This window comes from Mytilinidion resinicola, assembly GCF_010093595.1.
Source record: "Mytilinidion resinicola strain CBS 304.34 unplaced genomic scaffold BDZ99scaffold_3, whole genome shotgun sequence".
NCBI lineage: Eukaryota > Fungi > Ascomycota > Dothideomycetes > Mytilinidiales > Mytilinidiaceae > Mytilinidion > Mytilinidion resinicola.
The window spans coordinates 211,638-231,804 of record NW_022985439.1 but is presented as its reverse complement, the minus strand read 5'-3'; the positions used below and the strand labels follow the sequence as shown (position 1 = coordinate 231,804).

General features: G+C 51.4%; 7 protein-coding genes across 7 annotated transcripts; 4 read left to right on the top strand and 3 right to left on the bottom strand.

Annotated features, from left to right (window-relative positions):
• Positions 1–41: 41 nt before the first annotated feature.
• On the top strand, positions 42–5,619 carry BDZ99DRAFT_506053 (uncharacterized protein). Its single transcript, XM_033724148.1, has 2 exons — positions 42–108; positions 177–5,619. The coding sequence occupies exon 2, from the start codon at positions 296–298 to the stop codon at positions 5,228–5,230; it is 4,935 nt and encodes a 1,644-aa protein (XP_033581538.1). The 5' UTR covers positions 42–108; positions 177–295; the 3' UTR covers positions 5,231–5,619.
• A 1,990-nt stretch (positions 5,620–7,609) lies between these two features.
• BDZ99DRAFT_494534 (kinase-like protein) lies at positions 7,610–9,232 on the bottom strand (the record flags this gene model as incomplete). The annotated part of the gene is made up of 3 exons (XM_033723317.1): positions 7,610–7,834; positions 7,956–8,775; positions 8,826–9,232. Coding segments are annotated over 3 exons (1,452 nt in total), but the record flags the coding sequence as incomplete, so codon positions are not given.
• Positions 9,233–9,871: 639 nt separating this feature from the next.
• On the top strand, positions 9,872–12,682 carry BDZ99DRAFT_378211 (putative MFS myo-inositol transporter; the record flags this gene model as incomplete). The annotated part of the gene is made up of 11 exons (XM_033715100.1): positions 9,872–10,263; positions 10,443–10,601; positions 10,662–10,750; positions 10,802–10,862; positions 11,056–11,104; positions 11,167–11,478; positions 11,557–11,637; positions 11,691–11,927; positions 11,983–12,025; positions 12,080–12,225; positions 12,332–12,682. The coding sequence occupies 11 exons, from the start codon at positions 9,872–9,874 to the stop codon at positions 12,680–12,682; spliced, it is 1,920 nt and encodes a 639-aa protein (XP_033581536.1).
• A 129-nt stretch (positions 12,683–12,811) lies between these two features.
• On the bottom strand, positions 12,812–13,948 carry BDZ99DRAFT_515360 (uncharacterized protein; the record flags this gene model as incomplete). The annotated part of the gene is made up of 3 exons (XM_033724964.1): positions 12,812–13,405; positions 13,521–13,569; positions 13,647–13,948. 3 exons carry the CDS (start codon positions 13,946–13,948, stop codon positions 12,812–12,814), a joined length of 945 nt encoding a protein of 314 aa, XP_033581535.1.
• Positions 13,949–14,063: 115 nt separating this feature from the next.
• On the bottom strand, positions 14,064–15,323 carry BDZ99DRAFT_458586 (NAD(P)-binding protein). The gene has a single exon (XM_033718947.1). The coding sequence runs from the start codon at positions 15,132–15,134 to the stop codon at positions 14,157–14,159; it is 978 nt and encodes a 325-aa protein (XP_033581534.1). The 5' UTR covers positions 15,135–15,323; the 3' UTR covers positions 14,064–14,156.
• Positions 15,324–15,803: 480 nt separating this feature from the next.
• On the top strand, positions 15,804–17,221 carry BDZ99DRAFT_494531 (uncharacterized protein; the record flags this gene model as incomplete). The annotated part of the gene is made up of 3 exons (XM_033723316.1): positions 15,804–16,440; positions 16,494–16,678; positions 16,730–17,221. The coding sequence occupies exons 1-3, from the start codon at positions 15,870–15,872 to the stop codon at positions 17,219–17,221; spliced, it is 1,248 nt and encodes a 415-aa protein (XP_033581533.1). The 5' UTR covers positions 15,804–15,869.
• Positions 17,222–19,476: 2,255 nt separating this feature from the next.
• BDZ99DRAFT_379437 (uncharacterized protein) lies at positions 19,477–19,979 on the top strand (the record flags this gene model as incomplete). Its single annotated transcript, XM_033715153.1, has 2 exons — positions 19,477–19,578; positions 19,635–19,979. Coding segments are annotated over 2 exons (447 nt in total), but the record flags the coding sequence as incomplete, so codon positions are not given.
• Positions 19,980–20,167: the final 188 nt, after the last annotated feature.

Here is a 20,167-nt window from a genome sequence, read left to right as displayed (position 1 = left end):
CTCCCGGAGTCGCCACCCCCGAACGCCTCATAACCCCACGACTTCGGAGCTCATCCACGAGGAGGCTTACGGATTCTGCCTTAGCTGACCGTTGCTGACCGCGTCTGGGTACGTTTTGCCTGGTACCTGTTGCTTTTTGGTGGCTGCTCGAGCTGACTTGCATTTCAAACGAATAGTACTGTATTGGTCCACATGCCTTCATGAGCTACTCCGCGTGCACAAGAAGTTGTACTACAGGCCCCGGTCAGCCGTCTCCCGTGGTTCCCAGCAGGGTCGCACGACGCGGTTCCCCGACATGGCATCCTATAAATCACAGTTCAACCCTCCAAGGAGGTCGGACCTCCAGGCGCCGTACGCTCAGCGCGCTCCATCCACTCGACTACCCTCACGCTCCGTCACACCTACATCCGCGCAGTCACAAATCCCCACTCCGAACCCGTCAAAGTTGCAAAAGAAGAAATACACGAGAGATGAGCAGGGGCAACGCGGCGGGGCGGTCGATAATCAGCGCATGGCCGCGTCGAAGTCTTCGATAACGGATGGGAGTCGCCGAGGCACGTCGAATGCTGCCATACATATACCTCATGGGCCTCCAGTTATGTCAATACCCCGATCTATTCCGCAGCCTTCGTCTTCTCGTCTTCCTCGATTAGAGCCTGCCTCGACTGCTCGTACGCCTTCCCTGGTTTCTGGATCTTCCGCGTCAACAATCGACAGTCCGAGGTCAAATATACTGAGGCGAAAACAATCGTCTATTGGAGTTGGGAATGCGAGGCAGGCGTCGCGCACAAGATCGGACTCGATGTCCTCTCAAGAAGACCGACAGCCAGCGAGGGCAATTCCCGGGGGGTACAAGGATCCATTCTCAGAAACAGTCCTAGGAATATCGCTACCACCGACTTCCTCGATCCTGGCTCGAGCTGAGCCGGAACTGTTTCCTCCCGAGAGGCAAGAATATGTGTACGACATGCCAGATCAATTAGCCACAGACAATTTGCCACCTCCAGCGCCTACCTATGCTCTTTCCACCACCCCCTCAACCCGGTACTCGGAATCCCCTGGGCCCTTCAGCGTAACATCGACTCCGACTTCAATGTCCTCCTACTCACCTGGTGTTGCGTTGACGACAAAGCCCACTCGAATGAGGCAGGCTAGCCCTATGCAGAGTAGGCCGCCTGTCACAAGACGAACACCTGAAGCTACCTTCAATTTGCGCCAGCAACATGGTCTCTCGTCGGTCAGAGAGTCTACCATCTCGACGTCATCATCGTCGACAGTTCGCCAGGACTCTGTGAGACAGAAAGAAAGAGAGAGGAACCAAAACAATCGTCTGGAGGCGCCTCCTCCGAGCCCCCCTATTCAGATATCATCCATGTACTTCACCGTATCCCAGACCGATGTTTCTCAACCCAGCAAGTCCGTTGAGCTACAGCTATCGCCGCCACTTCCCAAAGCCGCCAAGCAAACCCAGATCCCACCTGAACTTGCTCATCTAGCGGACCAAGCACAGCTACGAAGGCCATCAACTCGGAGACCATCTAGGCCTAGCCGGGACGGAACATCTGATATTGTTGGGTTAAGGGAGCCTTCGCCGGTCATCCAGAGCAACATGTCGAGTTTCCCATCACCTCACAAGCGTACAAGCTCATCGGACTCAAAGACAGGCGTTTCAGCTCCATATCCTACCGGCAGGACTCGATTCGGTGCTCCCTCGAAGCCGCCCTCGCGTAACCCATCGCCTAATCCCAATCTTCCCTCTGGCTTTGCTCCAGTGTCTCGCGTGCCAACCCGAGGCACAACTCCAGATGCTCAGAGCGACGTAGACAAGAGGCGTGCGAAGACTTTGCCTGCTCCAGCGCCTGTCCCAAGCCTCAGCAAAACGTCGCGATTTGGTTTCTTCAGTCGACGGACTAAGACAGATCCAACTGTGACATCCTCCAAGTCGGATAAGAAATTGCAGCGGAAGGGTCCAATGGCTGGTACTGGCCATGAAGGCTATAGCAAATACAACGTAAGGGGTCGCAGTGGAAGCTCTGCGAGCGCTAATAGCGTCGGCGGAACAGCTAGTGCTGGCACGACTACGGAAAGCTTGAACAGGACACCATCAAGCCGTAAGAGCAGCATGACCAGCACCACCAGCGCTGAGATGGATGACTTCTTCTTGGAAAGGCTCGCTCCTGCGGTGATTCGAGGAACCGGCAGTTCGGAGCTCTCTCGGAGCCCAGAGCCCATGCGTAGCGTCAGCAGCATTGAGACCGATCGACCGAGCATCGAGATGAGGATTGGTCCCAATACTCAAAAGCCAGTCTTTTCTACAAAAAACGATGTCGAAGCTAGCAAGCCAACATTACTTCCATCCGCAATGTCTGATCCAGTTCGCACCGGGTCACCAATGAAGAGACCACCGATGACATCGCGCAGGTCTTCCGCCAGCGATGATGAATCGAAGCGTTCTTTTCTTCCATCTCTTGCTGCTCGTCGCACTTCGCGGAGATCACAGTTTATGGATGGAGGACCACTTGCCAAGGTCCCTTCCCCTGTCAATACTTCTGATAACAAGGCCATGAATGGTCTTGACAGCGCATTGTCTGGGAAGCAATCCATAGCCTCTAACAAGTCTCGTGTCGGAGTGGATGATGTTTCTGAAAGCAAGGAGGGCAACTGGCTCAAGTCGAAGAAGGCTGCGCCAGTAGCCAAGCCGACCAGGAAATGGAACTTCTTCCAGAGAGCCCACGCCGCACCTAAGGCCGACTCGCCTGTCGTAGAAAACGGTTCTGTGCCTAGACCTACCACATCACGCTCCGTCGCTCACTATGCGCTTATGGATCCCCCCAACAGCATGGACCTGGAAGATTTAGAGCAGATCATGCAAGAGGCCGACAGCACTCCAGAGGAGCAGTCCGCCTTCGAGGATCAAAAGCCCACCCAGCAAGCTCAACAACATCCTGGCAAGGGGCATATTGAATCAATGTTACTTCCTTCGCCGCCCGCATTCCCGTCTGGGTTTGCAAGACCAACTAGACCCGCTTCACCCCAAGTTACATTGCGACGAGAACAGCATGCTGAGCATCACGCGTTGCCTAATAATAATTTCTCCAATCATGTTCCTAATCTACCCATCTCACCTCCCCAGGAGCAGGTTTCAGAAAGGGAAATACCACGAGCTTTGTCTCCACCGGAGACCCTAGCCCCACCGCAGTATTTTGCTCCACAGGCCTATTCTCCACCGGCACCTCCACCATCGTTCCCCCCTCCGAGGCCGAGTCGACTTGCTCAAGTTGGGCGTATACCACAGGTTGTGTCAAGAAGAGACCGAGATCGAAAGCCGCCCTCAGTGTCCTTCTCGAGGCCGTTTGTTCCTGATCAGCCTCATCCCTCCATTCCAGTCCGGACTTCGATCGATTCCACGAATTCAGTACTCGCTACCTCTGGACCAATAGAGTCGTTCCCTGTGCTGCAAGGACTCAATGCCCTCAATCATGGATCTGCTATCGCCGGTATCAGCCCTGATCGCCACGACTCCAATGCCAGCGAGTTTTTCAAGTTTCCCTCCCGGAAAGATTCAGAGCTGTCATACTCTAGCAGCTCGGGTATTTGGAGCTTCCCGCCGACCACTGGAACTGCTATCATTCCAGATCCAACTGCGCCTCTCTCCGAGGATGAGCTTTGGAATGAGTATGATGACCTTATTGACGAGGTTCTTTCTCCCATGGACTCCAAGAAACCCACATCGTATCAATCCAACGGCCTCGCAGCAAACGAAGGAAGATCGAATCGTCAACCTCCTCCCGGTCCACTAACACTCAGCACCAAAACAAAGCGGGTACATGGCACTTCCAATTCTGGTGGCTCATCCACAGGACCGGCAACGACGTCGTTGCACCTTCGCCGCTCTCGTCTCCTGGCTGTGCTTCACTCTGCTCAAACGCCTACTACACCTCTTTCTATGTCGGAGTTCTTTGCTGGCTACGGTGAACGGAACCTGAGCGTCATTGACCCTGTGACCGGCCGCCTCAGCCTCTCCAGTGCCCGCATGTCGTCTGGACCCGGCCCCCAGAACCGTCCCGGCTCCACTCGTTCAAGTCTCCCTGCATCGCTTAGCCTCAGTGCACGCCAGTCCAAGGCTACGCTGGCGTCTACTTCTGACAAAAGCCGCAACAGCAACTCTAGTGCGGCCAACAGGTACAGAGATACGCGGTTGATCGAGATGGCAGAAGCCCAGAACGACGGGCTGGTTTCAATGGCCAACCTAAGATTTGGTGCCCTCATGACCAGCAAATGGCTCAGCTTTGGACGTGTCCTATTCAGCCCTGCTCATTTCGAGCTCAAAGACCCAGCGGAGGATCGCGTGTTGGTAATCGATGGCCTTGGGAAGGATTGGTCCTACTACTGCGCTCTCACCTACCCCGAAGCCACAGTCTACAACCTTGGCCCAGGTGTATACAGCATGAACGCCAATACCAGCACTGGCGAGCCCTGGTCTACTCTCCCCAACCATCGCCACATTGCTCATCCCTCGCTTGTCTACCCTTTTCCGTTCCCGAGAGGCTTCTTCGCAACGGTCGTTCTGCGCTTCCCCGCCGCCTTGCCATCCTCAGTCCACCGCTCCATCGTCTCGGAGTGCAAGCGTGTGCTTCGACCTGGCGGGTACCTTGAGATCTCGGTTCTTGACCTCGACCTCGTGAACATGGGCAACCGAGCCCGGCGGGCCGTCCGGGGCTTGAAGGTCCGCCTGCAAGCCGCCGAGGAGAACATCAGCCTGCGAAATGTCAGCGATGAAGTCATGGGCCTGTTGGGCCGCCGCGGATTCAGTGGAGTGACGAGATGCTTCGTCGGCGTTCCTGTCGCGGGACACCTACCTACGGCAAACGCAGCTCCCAATAGCGACGGCAGCAACAGTACTGCCACGGATTCGGACAAGACTGCTACGCAGAAACTGTCCTTCTCTGACCTCCTCAACTCGCCCTCTCCCTCTGATCCTGCTAAAGCATCCTCCGTCGATGATGGCATCGCGGAGATGGTCGCAAGAGTGGGCCGGTGGTGGTACAGCCGATGCTACGAGGCTGCTGTGTTGCCTACCGACGCCGACCCGGCAAAGGCGATGGAGAGCAGTATCTGGTCCGACGAGGCGCTGATCCGGGAGTGTGAGAAGCGCGGGACGAGCTTCCGGCTGCTGATTGGGTATGCGCAGAAGCCTGTTGTTGGTGTTCGACGAACCGTCAGTGTGTGATGATGATGCTCACCACCTACCTCCCCTTAATGAAGGAAGAAGAAGAAGAAGTAATGATGTTTCGCTTCTCGAGCGGGACTCACCACCATTTGCATATCGGGTTTTATGATTTTTTGTTTTAATCGGGCTTTAGCGAAACTTTCGTTCCTGCTGCGTTCTAGCGACCACTATATCCTTTCGTTTTCTCACGCATACAACGTCTCTCACGGCCGGTCATGTGGGAAGCTTGGCTATATCATTATCATATTCATATTCATTGGGCTGCATATTTGCATAGCGGACGGCATTTTTTACAAGAGGGTTTGGGCTCACAGCCTACATTTGTTGGAAAGGGGAACGGCGATATCGTAATCGGACTGGATCGGATTAATGGATGTAGATATGATGGCACGCTGAAATGTTAATATGATCTTTGCACAATTAATCTCGTCTTCATGGATTTGCACTCGATTGTGACGCATGACTAATAATACAAAGGTCCACCTTCAGTGTTCAGAGTTGTTATTTGATTGCATGCCGTTCTCAAGCCTCACTAGATTCCTAATCCAAAGGTGGACGGAGACCCGCGGTTGCTTGCATCTCCTTACGTTCGTCTAGGTAGGATTGGATAGAGTCGGAGATGGTGTCTCGTTCTGTGTGGATTTAATCGTAAGCGCTTCATCTTCAAAGAAAAGAAGGAAAGGAAAGGCTTGTAACTGACCTGCACTTGATGGAAAGCGCAATTTGAGGAGCTTAGAGTTTCTTCCAGACATAAGACTTGACGAATTCCCAGACATGAGGCTGGACGATTTCCCATGGCCGCGCTGCCGGGTTGATTTATTGACAGGTACGGGGTCTGTAGCAGCCATCTCGCTGATATCGAGGAGATCGCCGCGACTCTTAGCGGTGATGGTGGCGAGGAGGCTTCTCGTTGATGGGTGGCTAGTGGTGCAGTTTTGGGGTACTGCAGGCCAGCATTCATTCACGTTAGTGATTCGATTTCCTAGCATACGGGTGGCGTACGTACGTGAGCCTGTAAGCCAGTGTCTCCGCCTCTCATCTCTGAGCCGAATCGTAATCTTCCCGAAGACCTGCTCATCACCCGTCTTCACCCAAACCAGCACGTCAGCGATGCCGTATCGCTTCATCCGACCGTGCTTTTTGAGCTTCAAGTTAAAAGTAGATGAGATGGACAAGAGCCTCCAGCCCGTGAGTACAGTCAGAAACGTAATCATTGATGCGGAGGCTGTATGCGACGTTTCTGGCGTAAAGTCAAGCTGCGCAACAGACTCTCGAAGGATGCACTTGTTGCAAGAACCTTCGGGGAGATCTTCTTCCTTGACGCGGCGGCCGAGTGTGTCCGATTTGTAGAATGGAGAGCGGAGCTCTGAGAGAAGAATTGAGGTGTGGTTTGAAGGTTGTTGACTGGACCCAGGCTCTGAGCATAATTGTAGATCGAGATCTCGCCACGCAAGGTAGATTTTCGTTGAGCAAAGGCCCGTTGAAGACTGCGTGACGGCAAGGACAGCCCGGTATTCCACCGTGCGCCCATTCCGAGTGTATATATCGTAGATGAGCGCGTGCTGCGACGGCGAAAGCACCAGGGGAGATCCGCGAGACCGTACGTGGTGATCCTCTACGAGGGTTTTGAAGCAATCGACAAAGGCCTTCGCATCAGCGGAATTTTTAAATCGAACTGCTATCTCGTTGTTGACCTGTGTAGGGTCATAGCTTCGATCGTAGGCATCACCCCAATCGCCGCCGTTTTTCCTTTGGACCCAGTTGCAATCAGACCAGCAAAGTGTGATGCGGTCTTGCTCGTCGAGGAAGCGGATATCAGCTAAAGGAAGCCAGAATGAGCTTTGACGGCAATGATGAGCATCTGTATCCGGCTCCGTTACGATCAGTCTTCTTGTAGTTTCCCAGAAGTTCTCTGGGCTAGTGTGATAAAGCTCTACTAGCTTACTATTTTCGCTTCGCACACGTTGAGTGGAGATTGATTGGCCTTTTGTGACGACTTTGAAAGTGGAGTGTTCGGCGGTAAATACACACGATTCGCCTTCATGTGGATTTTCAGAGGATGTCTCGGCCTTGTCCAGATTGCCCGGTGTAGACAAGGCCTTGCTGTTTTCCGCGCTGCAGTTGACGTGATACGATACAACACTTTCGCTCTGACTATCCTTGCGGGTATCTGGGTAGACTTGATGGTCCGATTGTAGGGTCGGCGATTGGTCCTGGGCACCATGCGAGGGAGCATGCCGCAAGTCTTCGGGTCGATATTCAATCTGCAGTGGGCTTCGGCTTCTATGCCGGCTACGGGAGGTCGATAAAGGGGCTGGTGGACGCGGTATCTAACTACCGATTAGAGACATAGCAAGCTGTATTTGAACAAAAGCATACCCCTTTGATGGTCAAGTTGATAGGTTCTTGGGGCTGTGCATTTGGTCTCGCCTCCTCGACAGGTTGATCAGCTTCGGGTTTAGAGGTCACGTCCTCTCCCGTCTCTAGTTCGGTTTTGCATCGATCGCCAATGTAACGAGTAGGCTCTCGCAATCCTGCAGATGCATCCGAGATGCGTCGGAGAAGCTTCTCGGCTTTGATGCGTTTCTTTGGGTCATCTAGGAGCTAAAGAAGATCATCAGATTTGCAGTTCAATGCATCGCGATGATGGTATGGGCTCATGGAGCTAAAGAGCGGTAGTTCCGTAGACTCCCCACGATCCCGAGTGCATTTGGATTTAACTCACCATCAGTCTCACCCACTCCAGAGGCGCATCGTCATTTTCATCGTGGTCGGAAAAAGTGCCAGTCACAGTCTTCAAATAGTCTAACCAAGCGGGTATTTCGTCTGTCGCATGCCAGTAAGCCTTGAAGTGGTCACAGCGTTGGAGAAGGAACGCCTCCATTTCTTTCACAGAGACACCTTTGATAACGGTAATCATCTCCAAGAATACGCATCCAAGAGACCAGATGTCAGCCGCGGTATTTCTTGGCTCTGCATCGGCAACTTCGCGAGGACTGTACTTCTCCGTGTGTTTAAACACTTTGTCCTCGGTCGTGCTACGTTCCTGCGTGGACCAAGCCATAGACACGCCGAAGTCGCACAGATACACGGAATTGTTGCTGACAAGGATGTTGCCCGGTTTGATGTCTTTGTGACGAATTAGGTTCTTGTGTACGTACACCACTCCGCTCGTAAGACATCCAAAAGCGCGCCGTAGGTTGTCCCGGTCTGTGATTGTGAGCTGGGCTGGAATCTGCTCATGTAACGGCTTATGAGCATCATGATCCGCAATAGGCCATATCAGCAGAGCAAAGCTAGTCTTATCTGTATAGCTACCGTAGCAGCGTACAAGATGTCGATGATGCAGTTTCCGAAGTGTATTCAACTCTTGCTCGAACTCTTGGAGCTGCGATTGTTGCTTTTTCAAACTACCTCCTCTTTCGATACTCTTTCTAGCAAAGTGGACTTTGGAGTCTTTGTGCTCAACACGATGAACCTGAGCGCTAGCACCATTTCCAAGGAGTTTCAGTTGGTCGAAGAAGAGCTGGCCATCCTCAATGTACCTATCTTACTTAATAAGCTCTTGACGTTTGGCTTTGATAGGCGTACCTACCTATGGCGGCCGGTGCTTTCTTCGAGCACAAAGCTGGAGCCGTGGAAAGAATCAGCAGTCCCAAGTCTCGTGAGAACAAAAGGCTGGTACTTCAGCACGCGGTCAAGCAGTTCTGGGTCTGAACTGATGGCTGCAGGAAGGTATTTCGGGGAGAATGGGATGCATCGGTCATTGATGCCTTGTGAGATGAAGGCGGCCGCAATCTCGTTGTCATCAGCGCATCCCGCCATTCGCAGCAGCGAGAAGGTCCGCGGGCGGCCGTGCCATTTCGATAGCTGTGGACAGGCATGGAGAAGGTTGTTGATTTTGTCAAAGCCAGCGTCGTCGATGGTTTGTTCTGGCACGATGAGTTCGTCAAGGCCGCTCGGCGCGATGTTTGCTGCGCCACTAGAACTACTCGCCGCCATCACGGATCCTCCTCCACCTCAGATTTCCATCAAACCCGGATCAGGAGAAGGCTTTTAATGGGAGTTTGAGTTTTGCACACCAGCAACGGGGCATCTATCTGTTCTGCCTGCTCGAGAAAGTTCACGCAGCTCCACGAACGCGCGATGATGTAGGGCCATATGCTCCTCGAAGGCACAAGCAGCCTTCATGCGACTGAGCGCCCCCTACCACGCCGATCTTTCTGCCTCCTACGCAACGCTACTGCACTGCGGACCGCTCGTTCTGCGAAGTGCGGGGGCCGTTTCTGCCTGGAAGCCTTCTTTTGCTCCGCGGGTCTCCCTCATAGCTTGCACCGCCTCACCGGTTTCTACAGATGGCCTTCAATTGGAGTAATACGATTTGCCTATTGCATCTCGTACGTCAACGGCTGTAGTATGCTCTCCCGCCTTCTAAGCCTCCTACGTCGCTTGCAGGACTTACTCACCTCGTCTGGCTGAATATCAAGTCATCGATCGGCCCTGTCTCGCACATGAGATATTTCTGTGTGCTTCTATCTGTTTGCTTGCTACATTATGGCCGAGCCTAAAGTTGCCAACTCGAAGGACGGCCCTGCCGACCGGTACATGTCCGTACCGTTCTTTGGATGGGATCAAAATAAAATGAACCTAGAAGCCAACGAATTCATCAAGCTATCTGGGTTAACCGACTACTCTAGCCACATTCGCCGAGGTTGTTTTCTCGCTCAAGACCGCAATGCATTCCCCAAAGAGAAGCCTCGCCACGATGGATTGACTTTGACGCCAGATGAAAGAGCCCGATTAGATCTCGAACAGAGTACGAGGCGAGTTGACAAGTTCAAGCAGCCTTTCAGGCTGTGGGCAGTCGTCCTACTGTGCTCGCTTGGTGCTGCAGTCCAAGGCTGGGATGAGACAGCCGTGAATGGAGCCCAGATCCAGTATCAGTATGCATTCGGGATCGACGGTCCGTCACACAATGGCTACAGAGGTTTAACGAATAGTGCACCCTATCTTTGCTGTACTCTCTCATGTTGGTGAGTTTATACGTGGATCATCTGAAGCAGCTGAGGCTACAGAGCTGGTCATCCCCTCTACATATGCTCTAGGCGTTCTATCATTGAGTCTTGCGACGTGCCCAAAAGTCAAAAACATGCCAACCCCAGCAAAAATCCCACTGCCTCAAAACCTTTGAACATATGCTAACGTTATTCAGGCTCAATTATCCATTGAACCGCTTTCTTGCCAGGAGAGGTGTCATTGCGTTAGCCTGCTTCATATCAGTCATTGCTTGTCTGGGACAGGCATTCCCTCAGACCTGGCAGCAATTATTTGTTGCAAGACTTCTATTAGGGCTAGCAATTGGCCCGAAAAGGTTTGAAGTCCCGTGGGCCCTGCCTAGTTTTCTTTAGAAGCACGGAAATAACAGTCACAGTGCCACCATTCCCATATATGCGGCTGAGTGCGCGCCCGCAAATATCAGAGGGGCTTTAGTGATGATGTGGCAAATGTGGACTGCGTTTGGTGAGTGCCATTTTCATGAGTCCGCATGAATGCTGATACCCGAGCGAAAAGGCCTCATGTGCGGATATGCTGCTGGTGTCGCCTTTCAATACGTAGGGGACTCAAACAACGAGTCTTGCTCTTTCGCATATCTTCGGGCTTCCACCTCGCTGGCGGATACGCAGCAGGCATTATTGAGTGCGCGATGCGTGAGTGTACCTCCGATATTTGTCCAAAAACCCTTACTCTTTCGGCCCCTTCCGTGTGAGGTACTACCGCGAAAGGTTTCGCGGTATAATCATTGCCTCATCTATCTATACTGATAGTATCTTTACAACACAGAGTCTCTCCTGGAGAATGATGCTTTCCAGTCCAGTAAGCTGACTCACTCCGCTTGTGAAGTTAGATAACTGACCGATCTCCACTGACTTCCACAGATGATACTGCCTCTGCTAGTTGCACAGTATATCTACACTGTCCCAGAGTCTCCTCGATGGCTTATCCAAAAGGCACATAATGGAAACACTGAAAAGTACGAGGAAGCCTTCCTTGCATTATGCAAACTTCGACACACCAAATTGCAAGCTGCAAGGGATCTCTTCGCCATCCATCATCTTCTCCTTCGCCAAGCAGACATTACGAACAAATCGAGGGCAGGGAAACGAAGGAGTCCGTTTCGCGAACTTTTTACCATCAGCAGAAATAGGAGAGCACTGATAGCCAGTGTGATTACGATGTTTCTTCAACAGGTACGTCAGAAACTTGCCTTCCAATTGACAGGCTTGCCCTCAGCTACTTCAAATATAAAGGGAGCTGACAGATTCCAGCAATGCGGTGTCAATGTAATGGCATATTATTCCAGCTCCGTGCTTCTATCTGCAGGCTTTAGCTCTCAAAATGCCCTCTTGGTCAGTCTTTCTCCACAATCAGACAATTTCAGGGAGCACTGACCATCAGTTAGGCATCTATGGGTTTCGGGATCATAAACTTCATCTTTGCAATACCGGCTGTGTGGACTATTGACAGTTTTGGACGAAGGAGCCTTTTGCTCGCCACGTTTCCTTTCATGGCACTGTTTCAGGTATTTATCGCCGTCGGGTTTCTGTTCAAAAAAGGCACTGCTCAGACCGTCTTGACAATAACCGGGATGTATCTTTTCTCGGTGGCGTACTCTCCCGGGGAGGGTCCTGTCCCGTTTGTATGATTCCCGCAACTGTCTCACAAGCAAGTGTTATTTCGTTGACAAGATCAAGGTTTACTCCGCTGAGAGCATGCCATTATACAACCGCGACTTTGGTATGCCAAACACGTTTAAAAATTCAAGATCTTCTCACTAACAGACCCTGATAGGTATGGGTATAGTAACTTCTGTGAACTGGTTTTTCAATTTTCTTCTTAGCATCACCTGGCCTAGCTTCGAGACCGCATTCCATCCAAGTGGAGCTTTTGCATGGTATGCGGCTTGGTGCATCATGGGCTGGTGGATGATATTGTTTGTAAGTCTTTTCTCAATCATATCTTTCGCCAACAGTTTTTCCTTCTCGTCACACCCGATATTCCTACCTATCAACATGTAAAGACTTGTACTAATCTATCGTCAAGCTCGTACCAGAAACCAAAAGCCTCACTCTCGAACAACTCGACGATGTATTCCATATATCACTTGCAAATCACGCTATGCATGGACTGAAAGAACTAAGATGGTTCTTTCAACGTTTTATACTTCGGCGAAAACGTTGCCGAAGACCGATTCTCATTCCTCGACACCAAGATGACGAAAACGAAGGAAAGTTGCAGTATCAGTTGAGACCAATCGAAGACCCGGACTGGGATGAAGAGCAAGTTGTTGAGAGCTCTACTTTCGGACTACGCTCATTGGGCGGTATCATGTCTAGAAAATATCGCAAGCAATGTAAGAACTCTGGAGTCAACCAGTTTTATCAATTTGAATGACTAATGTATACCTAGTACGTCGTCGAGTGACTTCTTGAGTAGCTTAGTACTAGATCTGGCTTGCTCAGTGAACTGTTCTAGGTCCGCACAAAACCCCGGTGATCAATGCCAATGAGAGTCTGCATCAACTTAAGCTTTCATCTTCTCCGAATACGTATTGATCCGCTCAATCTCTTCGGTGGGACCGTGCTGGAAGACTGCGCTGATCTCCATGATCCACGGTTTGTACTTATTCAAGTCCTTCATCTTGAAAATGTCGACATAGTCGTACGTCAGGTCTAGTCCAATCTCCTCCAGTTTTGGAAGAATTTTCTTGAACTTCCCCGTGGCCGCACTGCTATCTTCAACACTTCGGAGGGGTTTGTGGAGTTGTTGTACCATAGTCTCAGGCTGTGAGAATGGCAATACGGCAAGTCCAGGGTCTTCTGGTGTGGCAGCGTTGTCCACTTGTCGAGTCCATTCCTCATCAGTCTCAGTTTTGCACAGAGAGCAATCGCAGGATTTCTCAGTCGGAATGATGTCGTGGTCCAAAACTGTGGGCAGGAGACCATATGACCAGTACCAGTGCTCACCCTTACTGAACCGGCCAACGCAGGAGACTGGTTCCGGGCGATCGTTGCGGGGGAGCAATATCTCAATAAAGACAATTTCTTCCCAGTGGGACCAATCACATAGCGGCCCTATCTCCTTGCCGATACCAGCACAGCGAATGCCGAGTCGAGCCTATAATTTTTTCGTCAGTGAAAGGCCGAAATATACAAGTCATGAAAGAATAGAAACTCCAATCGGGAGGCATTCGTAGGAGAGAGATAACTTAATGACTGGACACCAAACTTACCTCAATCTCCTCCCACAATTTCCATGACTCGGACGATCCCCTACCCTGCCTATCTCGTAATACATCAACGAGCTTATAGAACTCCGAGGGCTCTCTCCCATTATTCTCGCGCTCTAAAAAGGCGACTTTGTCTCCGGCTTGAGTAAGTCCGCGACATCAGCACACAGCTCCTGTGGCAAGAAGTCCTCGAGGACGCGTCGAGCAAGGAAGTCGTTGTACTTCTTGCGATGGGCTCGCATAGGGAGCAGCCTAAGTATCTCTACAAAGCTGTCCAGCCATATAGTGAAGAAGTAGCCTTGGCGGGTGTGGTGGATTTGGGTCACGGCGTTGTGATGCTGGAGCTGCAGGTCGCGAGTGTGCGCCTCACCGTTCCACCAATCTCGAGCGTGGGTGGTATTGGATAGGTGAAGGAAGTCTTTGCTGACCATGGTGGGCGGTGGCTTGAAATTGAGCTGGGGATGTGGGTGTTGGTGGTGTCTTCAATGGAGCAGTTGGTAACTAGTTGGTGTAAATATGTCTGGAGTGGGCGACATTGATTCAAAGCTCGTAAGGTACAATTCACTTCTATTACTTGGACACGCCGCCGCTCACTACCTATTCACCAACTAGTCATCCCCTAACAGACGCTTCTCACCATCATAAATACGCCTTAAATTTCTTCTCGCACCATTCCCAGAACTCCCTCGCCTTCCCCTCCTCAATCGCCTGGTAAATATCCGCCCTCACATTCGGAACTTTCCTCCCAAACGGCCAAATATACGCCCCATTACTCTCCAGTCCCACATCCCCTGTGAATCCCGAATAAAGCATCGTATACCCGCCAAACTTGGGTTCACTCAGTATCGGCCTCACGAAAAACATCATCAACCCCGACTGGTACCTATACGCGCTCGTGTTCAGATTCCCAGGGTTCTGCACCACACTCACGATCCCATCTTTGCCCCACCTCTTCGCGCCTTCGTCAGCGAGGAACCAGTTGCCGACTTTCGAGCAGGAGTAATCACGGTTCGAGTTGGCAGTTTTGCCGGAATCGATCGATTTAAAGTCCACTCCGCCCTTCGGCGCGCCCATATCGACGATCGGTGAACTGGTCCAGACGATCCGCACGCTGCCCTTCGAGGAAGATTTTGCAGCGGCCTGGAGGAGTGGGTGCAGGAGCTGTGTGAAGAGAAGCGGTCCTACGCAGTTCACCCCGATATGCCCCTCGATCCCCTGCTTCGTCGTTGTGCCTAGCGGCGCGCCGCCAATGCCCGCGTTGTTCCATACGATGTCCAACCTCGATTCCTGAGCCGCGAATGCGGCGGCGGATGCCTTTACGGCTGCGAGGTCGTTGAGGTCGAGGAAGAGGGGCTTGAGTACTGCGGGTGTTTGAGGAGTTGGTGTAATTGAGGTTATGGTTTTGATCGCCTCGTCGAGACGCTCTGTTGAGCGGCCGGCGAGGTAGATGGTCGCCCCGGAGTGGTATAGGAGCTTGATGAGCTCGAAGCCGATACCCTGGTTTGCGCCAGTGACGATGTAGACTTTGCCGACTTGGCTGCCGGCGGGGATGTCCTTTTCGGTGAAGGTGGGTTTAGGGGGGAAGAGCTGGGAGTAGGCTGCGCGGTAGAGGCCCATGATGAAGCGGCAGTGTATGTTGTGGAAGTATGGGATGCAAGTCGCAGACTCTGAAGATGTGTCTGGGATTGGATATAGGATGGTGTTTAGAGGACGAATAAGGTCGGAGGCGATTTTAAGTGTGAAGGGGATGAGCTGAGGGAGATGATTGTCTTTATTTTCGGCAGAGCCGTCGTCTTATAGATTGTCACCACACCTTGAAATGCTATAAGTTCTTGCGGCATATTGGGGGCTAATTGCGGATCACCGCTGTGGCTGATGCGGTTCTCCGCAGCTTAACTAGTTACTAGCCACAGCCTCGGGGCAGGGCTCCTCGAAAAGGCCCCTTCATCACGTGCCCATAAGCAATTTTTATGACCTTTCACTTTTTCAGCTAGCAAACGCCTATATATGGTAACCGTAATTATCAAATACATATATACCCCACTTGCAAGGGAGTCCTCCGCACCTTAACCCTCTAAACCACACCCCCCATTATTCTAGGGCAGTGTCGACCGAGCCGAAACGACGAATGCGCCACAGCGGGAATCCGCGCACGGAACGGACGAGAAGCGGCCTAGGGGCAACGAACTCGAACTCAAGCTTCACGATAATTCTAACGACGCGAAACACTGTGAGTCCAATACTGACGAGGAAGCAAATAAGCCATAATCATTCTGTTCTTTTCGCCTCTCTTTGGTAATCGCTTTTTCTATCTCTGGACAGTCATACTTATTCCTTCTTATCCTCACCCCCATGCCCCCTGAAAGAGACCAAAGCACAAACCCGACAGGAAGGCAAAAGTCCTGCGCACGATGTGTCAAGTCCAAGCGGAGATGCGACTTAACGCAGCCCAGCTGTCTCCGCTGCACCCGTCAGCACTTTACGTGTTCTTACCCATCTCGACCTGCGTTCAACGCGATCCCTGTCGCTGAAGACAATTCGCCTATGCCGGATAGCAGCATAGATAATGTGGCATCCCCTTTTGATATGTCTTTGATTCAGGGTCATCGAAACACATCTGTACAGAGCCGTCAAGACACGTGCCTTTTGGACCTTGATGTGAATGCGGGTCTTGAAAGTATTGGCATTCTTCACGACCTCAGGAATACATCGCCTATGCCGGAGAATCAGCAAACGATCATACGGTCTATACGTGTTCCACAGGCTGGGGAGTGTAGATGGGAGCTCACGCCTTCGTCTTATGCGCGAATCAGCTATGCTATCGATCGGATGAAGCAGGCTCCTGCTACGATGGTCTTGGAGAACCAAACGCCCTGGTCACATCCGCTTCTTTATGAAGATTGCATGCCTCGAGTACTTCAAGGTACACCAAAAGAAACCAAACTCCAACAAATTGACAATCTAACATACCAACAGAAGCTCACGCAACTTGCGCCTTATACCTTGCCCGAAACGAGACCAATTCAGCATTCTTCGCTCGCCACGTCATAGACCGCGTCAAAGAGCTCACCTCCAGTCCACCCCCAACCGCACCCCTAGATATCCTCGCCCGTGCACACGCACTGATACTATACCAAGCCATAAACGCCTTCAGCGGTGACGCACGTGCCCCTCCCCTCGTTCCACCTCCCCCTTAACTAACACATCCACAGCTGCAACTAAACGCGCACGTATGCCCCACCTTCCCTCACCTCGAAGAATCCATCTACGCCCTCTACGCCTCCCTCCAGTCATCCGAAACGCCCCCTAGCCCCACCCTCATCTCCCTCTACCCCGCCACCACCGCCCGGCAGGCCTGGCGCGCCTTCATCCTGCGCGAATCCTCCCAACGCACCCTCCTCATCCTCTGCCAGTTCATGATCCTGCTGCACCTGCTCCAGGGGCGCTCTTACTGCTTCGACCACGCATGCGTCACGAGCAAGATCACGACGAGCGCGCATCTGTGGAACGCGGGGTCGACGATTGAGTTTGCGAGCGCGTGGAACGAGAAGCGGCATTTCTTGGTGGCGGATCTGGATTTTAGCGAGGTGTTGGAGGGGGCGGGGCCGGAGGATATTGATGTTTTTGGTAGGATGATTTTGGTGACGATTTTGGGGCGAGATGATATGCTGGGGTGGTTCGCGGAGAGGGGGGGTGTGTTTTAGGGGATATAGGGGGATTTAATGGATGGTGTTTTGGTAATGAGTGGGGGCTTGCTTGAGGGAGGTCGTCTATGTTAGGTGTTGTTCGGTTCCAAGGCTACTGCAGACCGTAAGAGACCACGTACGGACACCGCCGTAGGAACGGGTAGTGAAAGGTGAAGATTCCATTCATAGCCGTGGTCAGAAACGCACACTCAGTCACGTGACCCCGATGCTCTTAGCGAATAATTGTCTATGTGGCTGTGGGGCACATGAAATAGACTCCTTCACGAAGAATAAGGGTTTCCCTGGCAGCCGGAAGCGTCGGATATTAAGGCCAGTGCTACGTGTACGACCCCTTTTCGCTACGTGTACGATATCCTCTTGCTACATGTACAACCCTCCCCCCTGTAACCCCTTCACTGCGTTTTAATTGGCTTAGAGGGCTCCGAGGTTCCTCTAGGCATTCACTTTTATGTGTATTTACATGTGTATCCTCTCTGTTTTATATATCCTTTTCGTTTTGTATAGCTTTATATATAGCCTCTCTATTTTACATAGCTACGTGCCTATATGCCTACGTGCCTAGGAGGATGCCTAAACTATTAATTTTGCGCCTAATAGAGGCCCTCTCTCCATCGCACCTAGCCTATAAGTACCTATAAATTCCTTATCTATAAGCTCCTCCGCATACTTATTAAATTCCTTATTAGCTACCTCACGAGCTACCTTACAAGGCTGCTACGGGCTTATTAACTGCACTGTACTTCCTGCGATAGTCTGTAAACCCTGTACCTGCGCTTCTAACAGCGCAATCTTTTGCTTAAGGTCTGCTTTAGTATTTATACATTGCTTCTTTATAGGACCTCCTGGTGTTAAGTTCTTTGGTGGCCTACCGCGCTTCCTAGACGGCTAAGTAATCGCGAGCGCAGCTGTTAATATTAACCTGAGCCCTCTATAATTAGCTATATAGGTGTTATTATAGGCTCTTACTGTATGCCTGTTGGTCCGCCTCCACGCCTACCTCTATAATATGCCCCTCCAGGAGCTATAACTGCCGCACAGGCTCTATGCTCCGGAGGAATCAGCCCGATAAGCAAGCCAATTAGAACGCCGTGAAGGGGTTGCAGGGGGGAGTTGTACAGGTAGCAAAAAGGGGTCGTACACGTAGCACTAGCCGATATTAATATTCATCCCGCCACCACTTGGGCTACATCTCGCCTAGTGCTATCGTTGTCGCTTGGGAGGGATGCAACCTCGCTAATTCGGCTTCTCTTCTTACTCTCTACGAAGAACGCTTTAGCCCCTATCACACCCGTCATGGAAGCGGAACCTACTGCTGCTTTGTGTCCTTCATGCGAGTCCATGTTCGACTGGACGGGGACCGGGTTTTCAGAGCAGTGGTCAGCCTTCCGTACTGAGTTCGCGACATAACTCACCAAAGGAGCGTAAGGGATTCCTGATTATCAAATGTAGCATTGGTTGACATCAAGTCTAGAGATTCTGAAGATAATGATGAACTTGAGGATATCGAAGAGGTCGGGAAGGTCGGGTTTCACTACTCGAAGGGGACTTTTCGATTCGAATCTCGTGGTGATGAAATCAGTAGCAAGGGAGAAAAAGAACAGATTCGCATAAGTGGGTGGATTAGCCACCACCGAGCTAATGTTGAGTTCCCGATCCGACCGATTCAAGACTTTGTGGAGTCAGCACGTCCGTGCAGAATATGCAAAGTCTTCCATCTGGCCGTTCTCAGATTTGGCAGAGAATCGTCGAGATTACCTGTCGTAGCAATCCAGCCAACCCTGAACGTTTATTTTGAAAGAGATGACGAGTTATGGGCAATCGAGTTTGACTTGCTTGTATCCGGAGAGAAAACTATCGACAGTCCCGAGGCGCCAGCGTCACTCGTGGTAGGAGCAACCCGGGAAATTGAACTCCATCGTGTTTCAGTTATGTGCTTAAAGAAACGAGGACAGTTACTGATGGAAAGCTGATTACATTAAGACGGTATATTGGCGCCTGCCGCCTCCACCTCGGGAGCCGAGACCTAGGAATGGCTGGTCCAATGTGTAGCCACATGTCTCGGATCTCATTCGAACTGCCATGAGGATTACGACGAGACCTTCCTTCCAACCCGTTTACTTGTAGTCGGCAAAGACGAAGAACCGCAAATTATATTGATCAACAGCGACGGCTTCCCGCGGAACTCCAGTACGAGGTATCTGAGCTTAAGCCACAAGTAGGGAGCCTCGAAGTTCCTCACTCTCACCTCACTAAACCAAACTCAACTTGCAAAAGGCATTAATTTAATGGAGCTCCCTCAAACATTCCAGGACGCAGTCTTCGTTACAAGACGTCTTGGCTATAGATTCCTTTACGTAAATTAATCTCATATACTTTATTACACGGCTAAGCTAAGCTAATCGATTGGAAGATCGATTCCATTTGTATTATGCAAGATAGTGCTACCGATTGGGAGAGGGAAGCGTCGAATATGAACCAGGTCTATCAAAATTACATCTTCAACATAGCGGCCTCCGAGTCTGATACACCAAGTCATGGACTTTTCCGGCAGAAGGACAGGTCCATCGGGACGCCTTTCCGAGTAAAATTTCGCACTAGCCTTGTCGAAGACGACTACTATTGCTTCTACGACCTATGGGACGGTTTTGCGAAAGAAGCACCACTGAACGCGCGGGGATGGGTCTTCCAAGAACGCATGCTCAGCCCTCGAACAATCTACTTCGCTACGCTTATATCTGGGAACGTAGAAAAGTAGTCGCATGTCCTGCCAAGGTGAGCCATCTCTCGTTCACCCAATTTACGCAGACGTTCAGCAAGGTCTGGCAGAGCATTTCCTCGGGAAGCGACAGTTCTTCGAACACGCTGGACTTGTGGGAGGTTTCTGTACACAAATATACGCAGTGTCTACTGACCCATCAATCCGACAAACTAGTTGCCATTTCT

Bases quoted from the DNA above. Each gene is read 5' to 3' on its own strand.
- BDZ99DRAFT_506053 (XM_033724148.1), top strand. From the start codon at position 296: ATGGCATCCTATAAATCACAGTTCAACCCTCCAAGGAGGTCGGACCTC.
- BDZ99DRAFT_458586 (XM_033718947.1), bottom strand. From the start codon at position 15,134: ATGGGCCTCTACCGCGCAGCCTACTCCCAGCTCTTCCCCCCTAAACCC.